General features: G+C 46.6%; 1 protein-coding gene across 2 annotated transcripts; it reads right to left on the reverse strand.

Moving 5' to 3' along the window:
• Nucleotides 1–76: 76 nt before the first annotated feature.
• Nucleotides 77–18,313, reverse strand: LOC105016625 (importin subunit alpha-4). Of its 2 annotated transcripts, none has more exons than XM_010880580.5 (17): nt 18,042–18,313; nt 12,419–12,463; nt 8,387–8,476; nt 8,193–8,222; nt 7,985–8,037; nt 7,655–7,750; nt 6,991–7,076; nt 6,684–6,770; nt 6,412–6,581; nt 5,174–5,218; nt 4,947–5,078; nt 4,738–4,866; nt 4,536–4,640; nt 4,150–4,221; nt 3,837–3,999; nt 3,562–3,656; nt 77–2,881 (listed from the first exon to the last, which is right to left on the reverse strand). In XM_010880580.5, the coding sequence occupies exons 1-17, from the start codon at nt 18,108–18,110 to the stop codon at nt 2,783–2,785; spliced, it is 1,566 nt and encodes a 521-aa protein (XP_010878882.3). In that variant the 5' UTR covers nt 18,111–18,313; the 3' UTR covers nt 77–2,782. The 2 variants fall into 2 exon arrangements, with proteins under 2 accessions (XP_010878882.3, XP_010878883.3); XM_010880581.4 differs by lacking the exon at nt 18,042–18,313 and adding an exon at nt 12,638–12,661.
• Between the last annotated feature and the right edge of the window lie 191 nt (nt 18,314–18,504).

An 18,504-nucleotide genomic window follows, 5' to 3' on the forward strand; every position in this document is an offset into this window, starting at 1 on the left:
ACATTCCCTCTACCCCCCAACACACACCCCCACCCCCCCTCACCATTAAAGTACCCAATCAGAACGCTTGCAGCAGTGAGTTTCCAACGGCTAACAGCAAGTTTATTTTGGTTAGGATCAGTAATACAGAGACCATGTCCTGAGGGCGAGATGGGAGGAAGTGATGTCGTCATCATTATCCCCTGATTTATTAGCAGAATGTGGCGTAGATGAGTTTATGGTGTGTTACTGGTTAAGTACGGGATACAGGGTAGCACTGTGATGTCATAACGGGTTACAATGCTCAGCCTTATAAATATATAATATATATTTAAATGAGAGTAGAACATTTGCCCTCTACAACAGAGAGCAGCATTGATCAATCCCGGGACAAACTCCAGCAATAAAGAATAAATCAGATGCCCCACATTTCCGATGCTTCAACAGCTTCTAGACTTTTGGTTCTTTTTCCATTAGCAGTTGTTTGCCTTTCCGAGAGCAATAACTTTATCTTTGTGTAAATGAAAAACAAAAGGCACAATGAATTTCAACTCATTCTCGTCTTTAATTTGCACAAGAGTTGAAAGCATCAGTGAGCCACCTTAAAGAGAAGAATTCAAATCTAAAATTTATAAAAAGATAAACAGAGGCCAAAACGCTGTCTGTTGCTACACTCTCTATTCTCTTATTTAAAACAACTTTTCTCACGCAAGTAAAAATCTTGCAACAAACATAAGCTTGTATCGTTTTGCAATACAAGGCAAAGAAATTGTAATTCTTTAAAGTGGCTCGATCTTCCTACACGGCCTGACTGAACAGCCCCTCTAAAGTAAATCCATAATAAACAACTAGTCCCAAAACAAGACAGGGCTGCTTTAACCCCCCCTCCCAACTGTCTAACAGCAGTTAGTAGCACAAAGGCTGGTTCAAACCTACAGCTGTAACAGAGGATGTACCTGGTGCTAGCACAGGAGTGGCTTCTAAACTACATTGGCGACTGAATGACTCTCCCCTTCCAAGGTGAGACCTCAACTAGAAACGCTACCGCGGCCAAGTTTGCACTGAAAACACCAGCGTTTGTTGTCTGCTATTTGAACAAGCCACAACTGAGAAACGGTTCAGGCTGACCTCCTGGACATGACCTGGTACTGTTCAGGTTGTCCTCCTGGACATGACCTGGTAAGGTAGGACAGTAAGCCCCTACAGCTGGACAAGTCTGTTCTCCAATTCATCACAATACACATTAATGTTAAAAATTAAGATAAAACTAAAATCAAAAATGACAACAGACCAATGACCTCCCAAAACATCTGACAGTAAGTTTTCAGGTCTGTCTCAATAGGCTTGTCAACTGCAGCAGCTTTGTACAGGCGTTATGGAAATATATTTTATATATTCAAGAGACTAATTTAAGAGAGACATTTCTTTTGTACAATTATTTAGATTGGTGATGACCTCATCAGAAAAAGGAGCTAAAACATTTTGTAAAGTTCTGTATAGGTCAAAGTTTTTTTTCTATTCTCCCTTAGTTCTGTCTTCAGCCTGAGGATCTCTCCATTTCCACAGGAAGAGGGCAAAAACACTGGACCTCAAAGACAGGTGCATAAGACTGAAGATAAAAACTAAAAAGTCAAAATTGCGAACATGGAAGCTCCAACACAGTTTGGACCAGAAAAAGCCAAACTAAGCTTCTTTCTTTTTTTTTTTATATGCTAAAGAGAAACAAAAATCCCAGATTTGATTGCCAAAAACAGGTTGTTTGAGTTTTTCTGGTGTTGAAGTGTTCAAGTGAGTCTACATGTGAGCTCTTCTGAGGGAGAACCCAACAGTGACATCACTACCAGCTCCACAGGACGTGACATCACTTTTGCAGCAGGATATATGGTCCTCTGGGAAACAGGGTTACGGTGTCGATGTTCCGTCCCAACACCCAGAGGTGGTTTTCCCGCAAAGCTTGGCTTCCCGGATCTGTGAAAAATTTACCTTTTCGATTTTGCTCTCCCCTGAATTAGAGCAAAATTGCAAAACAAATTGTATATTTCCTCTTGAACCAGTTGTATGGTGTCATTTAATACAAATTAAAAAAAATGTAAATGTGAGAAGTATAAAAGAAAAAAGTATTTCATTTTTGTGACATATCAAGTCTGTCAGTCAGCCACAAAATCTTCCTGGCTAAAGCCTGAGGGAAATCATGGCTTGGTTCTGGGGGAAAATCTTCAAGGGGCACTGAGACACTCAGACATCACCAGAGAACAGAAGAGTGACTGTGTCCATAACAAAGTGGGTGAATGAGAAACCAGGAGACAATCCATGAGTAAAGAAAAATAAATAAACCGCAAACAAACAACAGCGTCCTTTCTCCATCTGTGGTATAATGGCATCTAAATCAAGTATGCGCTAATTCTTTCCAAGTGTCAGTGTTCAACTGTTTGTTTTTGTGCCTGTGTGAGTGTGTAGTGACATTTGGCAATTCAAAAATATTGCCGCAAAGGCTTCTTCTTTCTTCCTTCCCTCGTTCCTTGTTATTTTTGAGTGACATTTGACAGCATTGACTACGACTCCCCGAATCCCCTCCCTAGATTGGTCCTGGACGAAGTACCAGGAAACGCAGGGGTCGAGTTGCCAGGTTGAGTGTTTTCAGGGACTCTTCAGAAGTGAAATATTGCAGTGGTGCTGGGTGACCGTGTTGAAGGGGATAGTGATGGTAGGTGGACTCCACCCATCTGCAGAAGGTTGCCTGGTTGGAGGAGAGAGATGGATGAATGTCTGGGTGGGGTTGACCGGTGCAGCTCAAGACTGACTCCTAGAACTTGAACTCCTTCGTCTGCAGGTTTGTGGCGGGGTCAAAGTTGAAAGTCCCTCCTTGAGTGGCTTCAGGAATCAAGCTGGGATCCTCGTCGATCTGGAACGAAGGAAAAGGAGGATGCAATATTGATTTGTCTGTAGAGAGACGGGCATGAATTACAATGACCAAATATGCAAATATGAATTAAAATAAATATTGGCATATTGTACTGAAGTGGGGACGCACAGATACTTGGTATTGGCTGGCTGCTTTAAATTGTGACATTTCATTTTGCTTTCATCTGAATAGACATCCAGCATGCTCCAGTTCTTTTTATAATAGTTTTTTATATGTATCCTAATTTATTTACTCTCTGTTGCAGTTTTATTTATTAAATGTATATCCAGGCATCATATAATGTACAATTACAGAAAGAGAATGTATTTATTATCATGCAATTAACAGATACTATCAGACTTATTTTTGTGAGTGAAATTAGAAGCATCATCAGAAGCAAACATTTTAATGAATTTTGTCAGGGGTACGCAGGTACATGAAACACTGGCATCAAACTGGGGTATATGAATATGGACCACTGGTATCAGATTGGGGTATATGAATATTGACCACTGGAATCAGTAAAGTATTCTCCTAATGGTGCCTCTCTGACCTGGATATTATCATTTAATAAGCTCTAGGTAACAAAATCCATCAGTCTAATTTAAGCCACTGAAATAAAAAAGATGAAATACTATAAGTAGTAACTTAAAAATCAGTGTTTCTTTTTTGTAACTCACATCATCGCCTGAAAAGTACTGGTCAATGATCTCAAAGGCCAGTTTGTAGATGTCCTCATTCTCGTGTTGCTGAAGGTTCTCAATCTTTTCTAGACCTGAGAACAGAGGTCAGACACACCTTCAGCGCTGAGCACAAGATGCGCACACGCGCACACGCGCACACGCACAGAGAACCACAGACAAACAGATCAATCAAAATTATGATATACATCCTTTCTACATCAGAAGTTACAAGTCACAAAGACACACGCACAGACAGACACGCACAGACAGACCTCCACACTCCTCTATGATCTCAGCGATGGTGCTGGCCTCGTCTCCAGCCATGATGAGTACGTTCTTGAGTCCATCCAAGACCACCTGGACCACCTGGGAGTCCTTCACTGACAGCAGAGTGCAGAACGGAGGCACCACATTCTGCTGCACCAGGTACTCCACCTACACAAACACATCAGCACAGCCTGGTCACGTTCAGCACTGTGTCGCTACGCCACATCCTGCCAGAGCCCCTGGTATGGCAAACGTCTTCGCAATATCAAGGCTGTTCTGTGTGTGCGCGCGTATGTGTATGTATAAAAACAGACCCACCTGGTCTTTCCTGCCACTGATAGTGAGGTTGCTGATGGCCCAGGCTGCCTCCTTCTGAGTGCCAAAATCCCCCTACAAACAGACAGACAGGCAGTCATCAGCACAGACACCATCTACAGACAGACAGCCTGCCAGTCATCAGCACAGACACCATCTACAGACAGACAGACTGCCAGTCATCAGCACAGACACCATCTACAGACAGACAGCCTGCCAGTCATCAGCACAGACACCATCTACAGACAGACAGCCTGCCAGTCATCAGCACAGACACCATCTACAGACAGACAGCCTGCCAGTCATCAGCACAGACACCATCTACAGACAGGACTACCGTCTCCACACCTCGATGATGGGAATTCGGCCACACCTGTGTGTTTGCTCACCTTGGCCAGTTGGTGGATGATCAATGGGATGAGGCCTGCATCAATAACCGCCTGGACCTGTTGTTGGTTCCCTGCCGTGATATTGGACAGAAACCACACTGCTTCCTGGGAGGAAACAACCACAGACAGTAATGGCGTTAACGGCCCGGCTTCCCCCGCCAACCTCAGTCCCTTCTCATCTGCTGGGAAGGGTGTGTGTTACCTTGTTGATCTTCTCCTTGGGGTGCGTGAGCAGGTTGGGGAAGTGCGAGAGGACATCACAGTTGAGCACCACCTGAGTCTGTTCGTCTGTCCCCGTCACAATGTTCCCCAGCGCTCTCAGAGCCGCCGTCTGCAGGACATGACGACAGCGTCAAAGTCAAACTCTGCGTCATGTTACCGGTTAACACGCAATTATATGCCCCCACTTACCTGAACTTTGACCTCCTGGTGGCTAAGCAGGGGGACCAGGAAGGGAACCACGCCAGAGTCTATGACCATCTGGATCTGTTCATTCCCACCGTCGGTCAGATAGGACAGGGCCCAGACGGTGTCCACTAGTATCTACACACACGGAGACTTTGACTGGAACCGCTGATCTCAGACTGATAAGGACATCATACACCAAGGCTGTGGGAATTACACACACTCATACTTACATTGATGTCTGTGTGGTATATTAGAACACACAATGCAGGGAGAATCTGGTGGAAAGAAGAAAAAGACAAAAAGAGAAAGAGAGAAATGGGAATCATGAGTCCAGTGAGGTTGCGTGGCCTGTCCCGCTCTACAAATTGATGCAAAAGTGGAGAACCAATTTGGTTCATTTAATCAATCTGGTCCAAACATGCAGCATGATGCTACGAAAACCTGAGGAATATAAATCTGAGGCACTGGCATTCAGAGGCAGAAAATTGCCCCCCTAGGTCTCTGGGGTAGAGGCAGGGGCCCTCCGCTGGCATATGCATTATATGCTTCTGATATTTTACATCAGGTACTATTCATTTCAAAGTGTAGTATGTAGGATATTTTCCTTGGAAGATTTGACACAGGTAGCGACAATGCAGCCAATCCTGCTCCAGACAATCTTTAGCCAATCACCTGTGGCGAGGCAGGGCTTGGCTTCGTTTGTGAACACGTATACTGCCTGAAAGTAGCAAAGGTCCACGATAAGGAGCCAAGAAAACAATTGCCAGACAGAAGCTAAAATGGCACATAACACACTGAAACATGACTGTTGTGGAACTCAAAATGTTAACTGTCCCATATTAGTCAAGGCACATCAGATAAGTAACCAAAGTACATCAGTATGAGATTCCTGAACTCTCTAAAGAGCACATACCCACTCTTTTAAAAGCGTTGATCAATAACCTTGATTAACGATGACGTCAAATTCATATTTGATTGCCAGTCAATGATCTCACAGACACTACAGAAAAACAGTTGCGCACAGGCAGACAGGCAGGCAGGCAGAGACATTCAGGCAGGCAGAGACAGACACACAGACAGACAGGCAGGCAGACACACACAGACAGACAGGCAGGCAGACAGACACACAGACAGGCAGACACACAGACAGGCAGGCAGGCTGACAGACAGACAGGCAGACACACAGACAGGCAGACACACACAGACAGACAGGCAGGCAGACACAGACAGGCAGACAGACAGGCAGGCAGGCAGACACACAGACAGGCAGGCAGACACACAGACAGGCAGGCAGACACACAGACAGGCAGGCAGACACACAGACAGGCAGGCAGGCAGACACACAGACAGGCAGGCAGGCAGACACACAGACAGGCAGGCAGGCAGACACACAGACAGGCAGGCAGGCAGACACACACAGACAGACAGGCAGACACACACAGACAGGCAGACAGACAGACAGACAGACCTCCTGCACAGTCTCCATGGGGGGGGGTGGGTCCTTGTTGCGGCAGAGGTTGACGATCACCCAGGTGACGTTGCGGAGGAAGGTAATGGGGATGGAGGGGTTAATGAAGGACAGCAGAGGCTTGACCACGCCCAGGGAGATGACGTAATCTCTGCACTGTGGTCCGTCCCCTGGGGGAGGAGCGTCACAGGTCAAGGGTCAGAGTCACTTGGTTGGTTCACTTATTCCAGATTCCAGACACACAAATAGAATGTTGAGGACGTAATTCTCACCTATGATGTTGCCGAGCGCCCAAACCGCCTGTTCACACACATTCTGATGGGGAGAGTGGAGGAGCCGCAAGAACAGAGGAACCGCATCTACACACACACACACACACACACACACACACACACACACACACACACACACAGTTAGAATTGACCGGTCAGTGCCCTAGGCTGGTCTAGCAAGCAGCTGACTGACTCCAGGGTGAACTGCTGCAGCCCACTCTTCATTATCTATGTGAAAAGTTGAACATCCCTGAAAAAATATATGAAGGTAAATAAGTAGCACATCAGAAGCAGCCTGTAGACTCACTGGATTTGACCACAGCCTGGGTCTGCTGTGACGTTCCAGATGCTATGTTTGTCAGGGCCCAGGCTGCCTCGAACTGGAGGGACGGACTGAAGAAGACAGAAACAATGAGCCCTCCCACTAATCCAAACCGTTCTCTGTTGACCACACACACGCACGCACACACGCACGCACACACGCACACGCAAACTAAAGCGGTTTGATCATTGAGCCTGATACACTTCAAGAATGTGACTGTTTCTGACTGCAGTGGTTGTTGCTATGACAGCTCTGCATCCACATTGCATCACTACGGCAACCCTCCAACCCAGACAACCCCACCCTCACCTCTGTCCTGGTTGTGTTTATCTGTCTCAGGGGTGGGTGTGTGTGTGTGTGTGTGTTGCCCTGAAAACAACAAGGTCCTGGGAATGGGGAAACTCCAGAGGAAAGGAATGCCTTTTCATTTGAGTTGAAAAAAAATATACTCACGAACAAACAGAGAGACAGACAGAGAGGCAGAGGGACAGAAGAACATAGACAGACAGAACTTCTGCGTCATGAACTCGACAGCCCCCCTCCAGACCCACAGCAGACCCAGCCACCCCCCCCCCAGCGGCAGCCCCCAGTCCCGTCCTCCAATCAGGCAGGGCAGGGAGGTGTCTGGCCTGAGTATCAGTAGACCCACTTGTCATCTCGCTCCAGACATTTGACCAGGATGGGCAGGATTCCAGACTTTATCAGGTCATCGATGGGAGGGTTTCTGTCACTGGAGAGGAGTTTCCTGACCAACACAAAAACATTCCAAGTTACAATGATGGAATAAAGCACTTGAAAATGGACACAAAGCACACACACACACTCACACGGGCACACTCACACACACACACACACACACTCACACACACTCACACACACTCACACACACTCACACACACTCACACACACTCACACACACACACACACACGGGCACACACGGGCACACACACAGGCGCACACACAGGCGCACACACATACCTAGCGGCCTGAACAGCACTGAGCTGGACCACAGCATCATCACTGGTGGCGTTCTTCAGCGACAGAGAGAAAACAACAGAACACGTTACAGCAACACACTCTCAGAAATGAGATGGGGGGGGGGGGGGGGGGGGGGGGTTTGTCGACGAGAGATGGAGTTTTTTCTTTTGATGTAGACCAAATGTTTGTAGACAAAGTTGACCCTTACCTGTAAGATGGCCTCTAGCGTGACATTTTGCTGTAAACACAAAGAGGGACAACATCAGAACAAAGACCAAAGCTGAACAAGGAGAGCAGCAGTGACACAGACCAACAGCCCCCGTCAGTAATCACAGACCAACAGCCCCCGTCGGTAATCGGGTGCTGGAGATCACATGCATGTGCACACAGACACACACGCACCCCTTTGGAGTCAGAGTCAAGGTCAGAGTCTTCCAGGCTCTCCTGGTGAGGAACGTTCCTCTTCTTCAGTAGATGCTCGTCTCGTTTGTTCTGAAGACGACAGCGAAGAGGACAAAGAAAGAGTTCAATAATAAATCACCTGATGAACAACATCCTAACATAAGCTGACCTCACGCCCCTGAAGTGTGTGTCATCTCTTGTACCATAGTTGGTCCACCCAGAGATTTACCGGGTCAGTGTGGGACAAGAAACACATCCTGTGTCAACATGGGAACATCCTACTTTGTACACACACACACAGTGAAGCAGGAAAAACACAGACACATAGCACGTGAGTGAGTGGAGGGAGGGAGGAGATTCCCTTGGCCTACATTCCAATGTGCTCTGCAGTGTGGAACAGTGCGTCACTGTCTGCTGATGACTAACTAACCCTGTGCGGTCCTCTACTCTGCCACACTGGAATGTAGAGACAAAACCCTGGCAATCTCAACATAGCCCGTCACGCCTTTCACACAATCACCCTACATCACCCACCCCTCCTAACACACCAAACCCACCCACCCCACTCGTCCTAACCCACCAAACCCACCCACCCCAATCATCCTAACCCACCAAACCCACTCATCCTAACCCACCAAACCCACTCATCCTAACCCACCAAACCCACTCATCCTAACCCACCAAACCCACCCACCCCACACATCCTAACCCCACCTAACCCACCCAACCCAATCATCCTAACCCACCAAACCCACCCATCCTAACCCACCAAACCCACCCACCCCACACATCCTAACCCACCCACCCATCCTAACCCACCAAACCCACCCACCCCACTCATCCTAACACACCAAACCCACCCACCCTACTCATCCTAACCCACCAAACCCACCCACCCCCCACCAAACCCACCCACTCCACTCATCCTAACACACCAAACCCACCCACCCACCCATCCTAACCCACCAAACCCCACTCATCCTAACACATCAAACCCACCCACCCCACACATCCTAACCCACCAAACCCACCCACCCCAATCATCCTAACCCACCAAACCCACCCATCCTAACCCACCAAACCCACCCACCCCACACATCCTAACCCACCCACCCATCCTAACCCACCAAACCCACCCACCCCACTCATCCTAACCCACCAAACCCACTCATCCTAACCCACCAAACCCACCCACTCCACTCATCCTAACACACCAAACCCACCCACCCACCCATCCTAACCCACCAAACCCCACTCATCCTAACACATCAAACCCACCCACCCCACACATCCTAACCCACCAAACCCACCCACCCCAATCATCCTAACCCACCAAACCCACCCATCCTAACCCACCAAACCCACCCACCCCACACATCCTAACCCACCCACCCATCCTAACCCACCAAACCCACCCACCCCACTCATCCTAACACACCAAACCCACCCACCCTACTCATCCTAACCCACCAAACCCACCCACCCCACTCGTCCTAACCCACCAAACCCACCCACCCCAATCATCCTAACCCACCAAACCCACCCACCCCACCCATCCTAACCCACCAAACCCACTCATCCTAACCCACCAAACCCACTCATCCTAACCCACCAAACCCACTCATCCTAACCCACCAAACCCACCCACCCCACACTTCCTAACCCACCAAACCCACCCACCCCAATCATCCTAACCCACCAAACCCACCCATCCTAACCCACCAAACCCACCCACCCCACACATCCTAACCCACCCACCCATCCTAACCCACCAAACCCACCCACCCCACTCATCCTAACACACCAAACCCACCCACCCTACTCATCCTAACCCACCAACCCATCCTAACCCACCAAACCCACTCATCCTAACACATCAAACCCACCCACCCGAATCATCCTAACCCACCAAACCCACTCATCCTAACCCACCAAACCCACCCACCCCAGCCATCCTAACGCCCCCCACTTCCAGATTTCACTCTTTTCCATCTCTCGATCTCTCAACCAACAGACACAGTTCATCAAAACTATATGTTTTTTTTCAAATCCCTTGCTTAGGGTATTGTTTTAATGTCAGAGAAATTAAAAAAAGATGTGAAGTAGAAAGAGCAAGGAGTGTGTGAAAGCCTACATGAGGGTGGAGTGGGAATTTGGGAAGAGGTGGAGAGATCACGGAGTCAATGAGGAAGTAACCCAACCTGAAACCTTTAGTGTATCAGTAAAGCACTAATGCTAGGGGGCGAAAAAAGGGTCAATTTGTCCATTTGACTCTCAGAAGTGAGTGACAGAGACACCTGCCATCTCACGCTAGGAGGCAAAGGTGAAAGAAAAGCAGCAGCATGACTGTCACACTAATTGGCTGTCTGGATTCTCTGTGTCAGGTTTCAGATTAGACATCCAAATCCAACGAGCCAGCAGAGCAAGTGTCTCACGATAGATTACAGCTGGATATTCTTTTTAATCTCTGCTAAACCCAATGGAATGCTAGCTAATCCAGGTTCCTGTCTCCAGATGCTGGCCTTGGCTGTTACTGATCATCACTTAAGTCAACACGGTGCAGTAAACTGTGGAGTGGCTTGAACGAGCAATTGAAATGTTTACATATGAGGAAATGTACAAGTTCCTAGTGGGTGGCCAAAAAGCATCATAACTAGCAATGTCACATGTCCTGGTTACCTCGTTAGCCTGGATGTCCTTTAACTGTGCTGGTTACCTCGTTAGCCTGGATGTCCTTTAACTGTGCTGGTTACCTCGTTAGCCTGGATGTCCTTCTACTGTGCTGGTTACCTAGTTAGCCTGGATGTCCTTTTACTGTGCTGGTTACCTAGTTAGCCTGGATGTCCTTTTACTGTGCTGGTTACCTAGTTAGCCTGAATGTCCTTTTACTGTGCTGGTTACCTCGTTAGCCTGGATGTCCTTTAACTGTGCTGGTTACCTCGTTAGCCTGGATGTCCTTCTACTGTGCTGGTTACCTAGTTAGCCTGGATGTCCTTTTACTGTGCTGGTTACCTCGTTAGCCTGGATGTCCTTTAACTGTGCTGGTTACCTCGTTAGCCTGGATGTCCTTTTACTGTGCTGGTTACCTAGTTAGCCTGGATGTCCTTTTACTGTGCTGGTTACCTAGTTAGCCTGGATGTCCTTCTACTGTGCTGGTTACCTAGTTAGCCTGGATGTCCTTCTACTGTGCTGGTTACCTCGTTAGCCCGGATGTCCTTTTACTGTGCTGGTTACCTAGTTAGCCTGGATACCCATGGTATTTAAGGACAGCGTGTCATCAGACCAAAGTAGTTGCTCTCATATTTTGTGACTTCAAACTCATTTTGTTTTCTGATGCCTTTTGCTTCACTCGATTTTACTCTTCACCTAAAGTAGAGTGTGTTTCCATATATGCATTTCCTGGAGCCCATTCAGTGGGTATTTTGATTAGCTACAGGTCAGCTTCCTCTAAATGCTTTTCCAGAACCCTTTATTTTCTGCCCCACCAGTTTTCATATTTGTTTTGAGCAACACTCTTGTGCTTGTTTAGTAGTGAACAGAAATTTGGGCAACACTCTTGTGCTTGTTTAATAGTGAACAGAAATTTGGGCAACACTCTTGTGCTTGTTTAATAGTGAACAGAAATTTGGGCAACACTCTTGTGCTTGTTTAATAGTGAACAGACATTTGGGCAACACTCTTGTGCTTGTTTAATAGTGAACAGAAATTTGGGCAACACTCTTGTGCTTGTTTAATAGTGAACAGAAATTTGGGCAACACTCTTGTGCTTGTTTAGTAGTGAACAGAAATTTGGGCAACACTCTTGTGCTTGTTTAGTAGTGAACAGAAATTTGGGTAACACTCTTGTGCTTGTTTAGTAGTGAACATAAATTTGGGCAACACTCTTGTGCTTGTTTAGTAGTGAACATAAATTTGGGCAACACTCTTGTGCTTGTTTAGTAGTGAACATAAATTTGGGCAACACTCTTGTGCTTGTTTAGTAGTGAACAGAAATGTGGGCAACAAAGCCATGAATTAAAAGGCTTCTCTTACCTTCCTCAGCTCAACGGTCACGTCGTTCCGATGCCTCCTCATGGTCTGGAAAACAAGAACACAGACAGACGAGACGTCCAATCATCAACTGATAACAGAAACCCATTCTTAGCATGTCACTGGACTAATTCATGGAATTTAGAAGAAGCATCAAATATGCATGTTTAATACATTTGACTGTGCGTATGAGTTGTAGTATTTTCCTGCTTTGACCAATACCTCATAACGCACTACGAAGAGACTAGGAACAAATAAATAAGCTGCAGACTGGCAGCAGAATGTACCAGACACCCAGGTGGACCCCCATGTGTTTTTAGTCCACTCATGACTGTTAGCGCTGGTCCCAGATCTTGTGACTGTGCTCTGTGGTTCATATTGCCATCCTAAATAGCCTCTTACATCACATGGGCAGTCGTGTTTTCCCAGCCTTTGGTCTGATCTGGTCAAGTGCCTGACTGAGGAGGCTGAGCACAAGAAGACAAGCCCCCAACCCCTTAACCGCAAGCAGAGCCCCTCTCTTCTCTCTAATTAAATGGTCTGTAGGAACAATGAAACAATTCCACAGCAATAGGAGTTGTCTTAATCTACCAAAAGATATTTCCCTCAGAACTTTCCTGATGGGTCCACCCACGTGGCTGAGGGACACCTGAGCTGTCTTGACACTGCACTGACTGAGGGCAGAAACGTGTGAAACAGTTTTACTACATCAGCTATTTAGCCGGCCTGATAACGAAGCACTGCATGCAGTCTAGAGCCCCAGTGGCTGGATGTAATGGACAGCTGTCCAGCCAGGCTAAAATGCACTCTGCAATGACCCGGGGGCTGTGAGGTTGCTCCCCGCTGACCAGTGACCAACCAGGGCGGGCGTTCTCTCAGCACAGGTCATTCCTCTGACCCCTACATCTGGATTATTATGGGGCAGGTGTGGTTTGGTGAAGGCTTTTGTTCCAATATAACACACATTATATGAATCCTGAAACCCTATGGGAGCAGCCAACCTGTAAGATCTTCTGAGAGACAATCCCCCTTGGGCAGAGAATGACATTAGAAGTTCACTCAAATCCACCTGACTTGCCAAGAAGTAACCCAGTTGTTTAAACAAGATCCAAGCTGAAGACATATGATTAGTTATATATTGAAGCCCTCCTTCCCCCTTTCTTGAACATAAATAATCAAAGAATTGAAGCACTGACTGGGGTGCTAAACCATGCTCTGAGGAATCAGCGCAGACTTTGAATTTGAAGCATCAGGCTATCAAATCCAATACCCACAAAGTGGGAGTTTACTACCGGACACAAGCATGTTGCCGACATATTCCCGGCATTAAACGGTTTAACAGCTAGCTAGCTTCTCAACCCAAGACACTGCTGAGAGTTGATAAATAATGGCTTCAAGTTATGTTGCCAAGTTTAGCGTGGCTACCACTGCTTCTCGCTTTCCCTCAATCGGCATGGTTGCTCTTTTTGCACAAACAGCCATTGAGCTGAAATTGAGAGAACTACACTGCTCAGTTTAAAAATACACCGGCCAAGTTTTGAAAAACACGTATTTCTAACATGCAAATATTCCCAGACAAAAATCAAGTTGTTATTGGAATAACAAAATCATGTCCAATGCACATCCCTAATCCATTTGCCTCTAAACTCATGGGAGTCCTGGGTCATGCAGCAGGGATAATGACCCTACAAACGCTGCCAAGGAGTTTTTCAGGGTAAAAAAAAAAAAAAAAAGAATAGCAAGTTCTTGATTGGCCAAGTCAATCACCTGATCAGAATCCAACTGAGCATGACTTTCACATGCTGAAGAAAGGACTGAAGTCAAAAAGGCCCTGAAACAAGCAGGAACTGAATATGGTTCTAGTACAGGCCTGGTCCAGCATCACCATGACAATACTCAGTGCCTGGTGATGTCTCGGTTCTAGGCAACCAGTACATGGAAAGGAAAAGTGACCGAGTACTAAACAACCACATTATTCTAGCATACGTGACTCCCTGGCCTACAGTATCTCACAAAAGTGAGTACACCCCTCACATTTTTGCTAATATCTGATTATATCTTTTCCTGTGACAACACAGCAAAGTGTCAGAAATGACACTTTGCTACAATGTAAAGTAGTGAGTGTAAATTGTCTGTCCCCTCAAAATAACACACACAGCCATTAATGTCTAAACCGCTGGCAACAAAAGTGAGTACACCCCGAAGTGAAAATGTCCAAATTGGCCATTTTCCCTCCCTGGTGTCATGTGACTCATTAGTGTTATAAGGTCTAAGGTGTGAATGGGGAGGTGGTGTGTTAAATTTGGTGTTATCGCTCTCACACTCCCTCATACTGGTCACTGGAACTTCCACATGGCACCTCATGGCAAAGAGGATCTGAAGAAAATAATTGTTGCTCTACATAAAGATGGCCCAAGACCCTGAAACTGAGCAGCAGCACGGTGGCCAAGACCATTCAGCAGTTTAACAGGACAGGTTCCACTCAGAACAGACCTCACCATGGTCGACCAAAGAAGTTGAGTGCACAAGCTCAGCGTCATATCCAGAGGTTGTCTTTGGGAAATAGACATATGAGTGCTGCCAGCATTGCTGCAGAAGTTGAAGGGGTAGGGGTCAGCCTGTCAGTGCTCAGACCATACGCCGCACACTGCATTAAATTGGTCTGCATGGCTGTCGTCACAGAAGGAAGCCTCTTCTAAAGATGATGCACAAGAAAGCCCGCAAACAGTTTGCTGAAGGCAAGCAGACTAAGGACATGGATTACTGGAACCATGTCCTGTGGTCTGATGAGACCAAGATTAACTTACTTGGTTCAGATGGTGTCAAGCGTGTGTGGCGGCAACCAGGTGAGGAGTACAAAGACAAATGTATCTTCCCTACAGCCAAGCATGGTGGGAGTGTCATGGTCTGGGGTTGCATGAGTGCTGCCGGCACAGGGGAGCTACAGTTCATTGAGGGAACCATGAATGCCAACATGTACTCTGACATACTGAAGCAGAGCATGATCCCCTCCCTTCAGAGACTGGGCCGCAGGGCAGTATTCCAACATGATAACGACCCCAAACACACCTCCAAGACGACCACTGCCTTGCTAAAGAAGCAGAGGGAAAAGGTGATGGACTGGCCAAGCATGTCTCCAGACCTAAACCCTATTGAGCATCTGTGGGGCATCCTCAAACGGAAGATGGAGCGCAAGGTCTTGAACCTGTGGAAGAGGACTCCAGTGGCAACCTGTGAAGCTTTGGTGAACTCCATGCTCATGAGGGTTAAGGCAGAACTGGAAAATAATGGTGGCCACACAAAGTATTGACACTTTGGGCCCAATCTGGACATTTTCACTTAGGGGTGTACTCAATTTTGTTGCCAGCGGTTTAGACATTAATGGCTGTGTGTTGTGTTATTTTGAGGGGACAGCTAATGTAAACTGTTATACAAGCTGTACACTCACTACTTTACATTGTAGCAAAGTGTCATTTATTCAGTGTTGTCACATGAACAGATATAATCAAATATTTACAAAAATGTGAGGGGTGTACTCGTGTTTGTGAGATACTGTAAATCATTGTACTATACCGTGTGCAGCGTCTGCCGTAAAAAGGATTGGCGTCGCCTTTTGACGTCACTTGATCGGTGTCTTGAGCCAGCGGTGGAAGACACCATGCCAGCACCATGCCAGAGCAAGTCCAAACACGATTGACTTTGCAAAAGCAGAAACGGACAATTGGCCATTCTCAAGGTTCAACCATAAGGCAGGTTGCATCTCACATGATGTCCCATGAGGCTATGGTGTGAGCCCCTACTGGGTCAAACTATCCTGGGGTTTGGTATGTTGGTCGGGTAACTTAATCTGGACCATACTTATGGTCAACCACAAGCTGGGGAAAACCACAGTGACCGATTTGCCCCCCTGCCCTCCAAACCGTCCCAACTACGGAGTGGAAGCTAGACTTTTTGTATTCAACAAAGCTACATTGTTGCCTTGCCAAGACTGTAGCTCTTTGGGCGGAGCCAAATCAACACAGAAAACAGATTGGTAGCCAAACTATGGTTACAGAATTCAGATTGGTACCCAAGAATTCTTACTTGGTAGCCTATTTTTAAACATATCAAAAACCATTGAGCTACATTCTGAAGCTGGAGGGGGTTGGGTGATTATTTTATTAACTGATCTTAGCCTTAACTACTGCAGGAACACAGAACTCTGCTACCTGGGGTCTTCTACCTCCTGCTGTCCCCAGATAGGGTTGTACCTCCTGGGAGAACCCAAGACAGTACCCCAGGACTACAGGAATAGCCCATCTGGCCTTGACTGCCTGTCAGTCATAGTAGCCATGTGTTTTTCACGTTGGCTCTTGGATTCAAAACAAGTTGGTCTGTCTGTCTATTTCCAATAGTTACTGGTGGTACCCCAAAACAATCCACTAATAATCAGAAAACTAATTCCAGTAGTATTGGGCACATACGATTATTACCATGAAGATATAACTAATAGTGTGTGTGCGGGCGTAAATGTATGATGTTTTAGCTAACCACTGAATCGTTTTTTACAGATATGTAACCAGGGAAGTATGCTAAGAACACGTTCTTATTTACGGTAACAACCTTGGAGCAATTAGGGTGCGGATATTGCGACATGGATTCAAAAGTGAGGTCAGCATGTCATCGTTTTTGATAATACCACCAGCACCCGCCGAAAACATTGACAGCTGTGCTTACGAGTCTGATGACAGCTCAGCCACAAGATCCTGAGCAATGTAGATAAGATGCATTGCTGGGGGTAGCATTTTTCACGCTAACGTTAGTCTGAAGTCCTACAGAATAACATCAACGGCGTCATGTCGTACACTAGCAACTGTACTATGTATACGAACATTTGATGCACACTCCGTCGTTGAAGTTGACCTGTAGTTAAGCTTTTTAACTACTGTTTACAGCTACTGTAGCTAGCTAGCCAGCCTCTACGCTCCGGGAGATCCATGCGTTGGGACACTAAGCCAGTGTAATTACAGGATCGTAGAGAGGCTAACAGCTACAGTAGTTAGCTAACTATCAAGTTAATTATAAGACAGGGCGTGTGTTAGCGTGGTCAAACGGTAATAGGTTAAATTAGTTAGAATGATAAACAAATTCGCGTATTAGCCAAACTAGGTAGTTATCGTCTATACTATGGATTCCGCCGGTTATCAGTAAACATAAACGTTAACGACGTTATCCTGCTGTCAAGTCAAAGCCACCGGTGCCGGTAGCTGCTTGCTAACGTTAGATGTCTTAATAGTAACATAGTTAATGATAAGCTGTCTGATTGCCTCCATCCTATAGTTGCAAATTGTTGTCAAATTGTTGGCCTCGGTTGTCTGTAAAAAACGGCGGACATTCAAACTATTCGATAGGGAATATGGGCCTTCTTAAACCACACCCGTTCGTTAAAGCTAGTGATGGCAACGAACTGGAGAGGAGGAGGATATTCCAAATAAGCTCAGTGACAGCAAACATTGGCAGGTTGGTAGGTACCAGCTAACGTTAGTTGACTAGCACGGCTTCATCAAGAGACTGTCAGACAAGGCCGGGTAAGGTAAAATCGCACACGGGATCATTGATAAACCACCCTGTCCAAATGCTCTCATACCTCGACATCGCGTCCCTTGTTTTTGAAGCTTTTGATACGGTGGTTATCCAAGCCGGCGTTTTCTGCCATGGCTGTGTGCTGGGTTGAGACTAGTACTCCGGCGTTCGTGATCTCCCGTGAAAGACGGAGCACGATATCTACGCTGCGGATTACAGCGGGGCCGGCTAGACGTAACCGAACGCAGCGGGGTAGTGGGGAGGAGCTCAGACTGAGACGTGTTGTCCTATTTTTTATGGGATCCTAGCCACAGACGGCATCACATCCAGAGGCCGTATAGCATGGTTAATCCAGAGATTAACATTATTCAAATAAGTTGCTTGCTTCTAGCAGTCTGTGTCACTTAAAGTGGTCAACAAAAACCTCTTAAACCGCATCATTACGTATGCATGCACCTTGTGGTCACATATGTCAGTAAGATACTTTGGCGGAATCAACGTCTTTCCCAATATAACGTGACGTTGCA

Source organism: Esox lucius, chromosome 16 (genome assembly GCF_011004845.1).
Source record: "Esox lucius isolate fEsoLuc1 chromosome 16, fEsoLuc1.pri, whole genome shotgun sequence".
Classification (NCBI taxonomy): Eukaryota; Metazoa; Chordata; class Actinopteri; order Esociformes; family Esocidae; genus Esox; species Esox lucius.

Excerpts from the sequence above, each read along its gene's own strand:
- LOC105016625 (XM_010880580.5), bottom strand. The coding sequence starts at position 18,110 with ATGGCAGAAAACGCCGGCTTGGATAACCACCGTATCAAAAGCTTCAAA. Across the intron at positions 12,464-18,041 it reads ACAAGGGACGCGATGTCGAG|ACCATGAGGAGGCATCGGAA; the intron begins GTATGAGAGCAT and ends CTTGTTTTCCAG. Across the intron at positions 8,477-12,418 it reads TGACCGTTGAGCTGAGGAAG|AACAAACGAGACGAGCATCT; the intron begins GTAAGAGAAGCC and ends TGTCGTCTTCAG.